Source organism: Nymphaea colorata, chromosome 14 (assembly GCF_008831285.2).
Source record: "Nymphaea colorata isolate Beijing-Zhang1983 chromosome 14, ASM883128v2, whole genome shotgun sequence".
Classification (NCBI taxonomy): Eukaryota; Viridiplantae; Streptophyta; class Magnoliopsida; order Nymphaeales; family Nymphaeaceae; genus Nymphaea; species Nymphaea colorata.
The window spans coordinates 12297943-12301832 of NC_045151.1; the positions used below are offsets into that span (position 1 = coordinate 12297943).

The 3890-nt window shown below is 37.0% G+C and overlaps 1 protein-coding gene across 1 annotated transcript; it reads right to left on the minus strand.

Moving 5' to 3' along the window:
- Positions 1-718: 718 nt before the first annotated feature.
- Positions 719-1482, minus strand: LOC116267468 (protein PELPK1-like). Its single transcript, XM_031649199.2, has one exon. The coding sequence runs from the start codon at positions 1299-1301 to the stop codon at positions 939-941; it is 363 nt and encodes a 120-aa protein (XP_031505059.1). The 5' UTR covers positions 1302-1482; the 3' UTR covers positions 719-938.
- Between the last annotated feature and the right edge of the window lie 2408 nt (positions 1483-3890).

Below are 3890 nucleotides of genomic sequence, written 5' to 3' on the forward strand. Positions count from 1 at the left end.
TGGCACAGGCCTGGACGGCCACTTATGGCATTGAGGCAAGAACCAGCTAGATTTTCTATAGCTTTTGTTAAAAAAAAAAGAAATTTCTGGTTGAACTCCAACCAAAGGCCTTACCAAGATATATAGCAGTAAAAGAAAACTCTACAGTGAAACCGGTTATGCGCAGACCATTATGCACAAAAAATTGTGCACAGAGATGTGTAATGACCAAAGTACCCATGAACAAAAAAGAAAGCTTTTTAAAGGACAAAAAGAGTTACAAAAAAGGTTTGAAATACTCTAACCCCACTTCCTTTTTCCCGGTATGTATATCTTGCACCACCTGGTACAGGCAACTCCATCTCGCACCAGAATACTAAATTTGGAACAAGCTTGATAGACTAGGGATTGCAGTTTATCACAGCATTATAACCCACCTCAGCTTCGGCTCACCGTCACTGGTGTAAGAAGTAGCTAAGATATTATAATTGGCAATGAACAGCTCGCAGCTTGGTATTGATTTTTTCGCTCCTGCAGGGTTGGAGAGGCATGTATTTGGATAAGGCTTAATACGTGGAGCGTATGATCTAAAGCTGTCTGACGAGACAAGTGAGCAGCAGAGCAGAGCAGAGTGAGCGATCGTGACTACAGAGTTGGTATCGACATTGAAAAGCTGGTAGTGAGAATGCGCAATATTATTGCTTAATAAAAGCATCCTAATACAAGGCAACTGCTACCAATCATATAAATCACCTAATTACAAATGCCAAACTGACTTGACACAGAAGTATATATAAGCTAGCTACTGTATGTGGGCAACCTCGTATACGTACATAAAAGGGAAGAACACAGCGAGCCTCTAAAATGAAGGATAAATGTCCAAGCTAAGCATGGCCAGTTTGGAACACTGGTGGTAAAAGGGCTGCACTGCAGTAGTATTCTATATATACGTGACGTGATCATGGTGAAGTGGGCTTGTAAGGAACTGCGGGAAATTCAGGTAGAGTTGGCTTGGGAAAAGCTGGGAAATCATGGGGCAACTCAGGAAGGGTAGGCTCAGGCAGATGAACTTCCGGAAGTTCATGAGGGAGAGTCGGCTTGGGGATCTCCGAGAATTTTGGCAGCTCCGGAAGATGATCAAATGGGTTGGGGATTTCCGGGAACTTCATCTCAGGCAGATCATGACCTTCAGTTAGCTTGGGGATCTCTGGGAATTTGTGCTCCGGCAGCTTGGGGATCTCCGGGAATTTAGGCTCAGCCAGAGTTGGGAATTCAGGAAGCTTGGGCAAAGGTTGGTATTGTTGGGAAAGGGTGTTGATCATGTGGGTTCACCTCCTCTGGTGCCTTGGTGGTCTCTTCAGCTTCCAACAGATAGCGACCACCCAAACATACATGACTGCTTAGCATTGACAGAGCGAGAAGGAGATTTAAGATGGCACAAGGGCCACGACCAGAAGAACCCATAGGTGCTGAAGAATGAAGATGACTCTGAGCTGATCTGTATGTGAGATACTAAGCTGTGGTAACTGCGAGTAGGATTTGCAGTTGAAGCTCGGTATTTATAGAATAAACTTCGATGGGCAACATGTTGAGATGCTATGTGCTTTATTTGACGTTTTGAAAATGGTTGCAAGGTTGGCCATCCTTCCCACTGGCCATTGCTTTATCTGTACGATAGAGTTTGCTGTAGATGTCTAATATATAAGGCAGTCAAACCACTCACCAAGACACGTAAAATTATATACCTCAAACAGTTGAGCAGTGCTCAAATCACATTATGATCAAATGCGTCGACGGCCTCTCTGACATACACTGCTGAGGAACTCCATTCCGGTACGGATTATGCAATTGTATATTTTAGCACAACTGACCTAAATGTGTCTTTTTAAAAAAAATGCCAGAAAATAAAAAAAAGTGAAAAAATGCATATTATATGCGATTTTTTACGTTTTTTCATATTTATTATTATTATTATTATTATTATTTATAATTTTTAGGATTTATTAAATATTTTAAATTTTTTTAAAAATTAATTGAGATTTTTCCGTTTTATTTTCAAGATATACAACTTTATCGTATTATATTCGAAAAATTCATGGCTGTATAATACCTGTACACGTTTTTTGTGACAATGATTAGACTATATCAGTTCAACCAAAAGAAATGATTTCAATTTACTATTGATAATTAATTCCTGGACTTCTATTTTGAAATTTTCATCTGACTGGATGAAAATGGCAGTTGGACGACTAATACTCACAGTTACGTTCTTGGACGCACATATATGTATCAAAACTAATAAAACCAAGTACCTTGAGCTGGAAGATATAAAAAATGCACTCATTAGCTAAATACACGTTTTTTTTTTTATTTCATGTCACTAAAAAACATAGTAAAAAATGCACTCATTAGCTAAAAAGTGGTCAAGCAACTGCTTTGTCAATCGACGTTTTAGGATTGTATTTGGCGACAAAAAAAAGACCATCCGGCCACATATGACAAAGCATATGACAGCCACGGTTGATTATATATATACACACACTTGCCTTTTCTATATGGTGGTTGTCCCTGCAGTTTCCTTCAAATAAAAGACAACAAAATGCTAGAGAATATGAGTTAAAAATGGAGCTCAGTATGACACATTTTTCCTCTTTCATACAGGCAGCATATGTAACACTTTTTAATTTAACCCTTTTTATATCTTGCATTTACTTTCTGACCTGTTCAAGACTATTACAAAGTACAATCAGCATTTAGTACTCAAAACAAATTCCAAACTATTGTCCAAGTAACACAAAAATAGATTTCTCATATCCATTTTCTTCTTTTTTCCAGGGTGATATTAACAAGCTATGTTCACCTTTTTCTTGGTTAAATATCGAATGTTTGAAGCCTTATTTTCTTATCAATTTTAACCAGACATTTACTGTAAGTCGTTCAATTTTTTTTAATATTGCAACCTATTTCTTTATATGAAGTTGCATAAATTAAAATAACATACAAACATGAGACATAAATCATGATGTTGTTACATTTCTTATTTTAATTTAAATGATTTTCTATGAATACAATGAAAAGTATTTAGCTTCATTACCTATTCAAAAGTACTCTTTTTATAACTTGGGGTAACAAGTGTTCATTACCTAGCTGAAAGGACAATCATACACCAGTTTGTGTTGCAGGAAAACCAATAGTAAGTTTTTCTTTCAACTTAAGGTAACAAGTTTTGTTTTGGTGTCGTAAACGAGTTGACGTAAAACAGAAAGTTAGGACATAAACGAGTTAAGGGAGTCAAGCTCGAGCTCGACGCTGTATAATCGAGTCGAGCTCGAGCTTATGTTAGGGAGCTCAACTCGAGTTCAAGTCGAGCTCAAGTTCTTTGAGCAGAGTCGAGCTCGAGCTGGGCTAGCTTGTGCTCAATTCGGCTCGAGTGCAGCCTTATTGACCAATGACCATAATACTCCTGTCTTATTGGGTCTTGGACTATTTTAGTCTCTTAGTTTGACTGCGAGTTTCTTAAATCCATTTTCTGTTTGGTTCAAAACATGAGTGAGAATAAGACATTGACATTCTATATATATTATTAATTTCAATTCTGATGTAATGTCTTAGCAATACTAACACAGAACCACAATAAGATTCAAGAACTTGTAGGACTAAAATTGTAATTCATAAACTATTTCTGATTTTAAGAAGTTGTATGTTACTTTGTAAACCAGCTTTGCATCTTTAACTAGGTCAAACACATCAACCAAATTTAAAAACATGGTTTATATGAGCTTGTAACTAAGAATTTAACCAATGTTCTATATCTAGTGTACGTCTATCCATCTCATGTTATAGAACAACCATGTTTCTTCCATTTTTCATTGTATATTTTAACGAACTCTTTCGTTTGAACAGCTAATAGT

What these genes read in the sequence shown, in the direction of transcription:
- LOC116267468 (XM_031649199.2), bottom strand. Translation starts at nt 1,301, where the DNA reads ATGATCAACACCCTTTCCCAACAATACCAACCTTTGCCCAAGCTTCCT.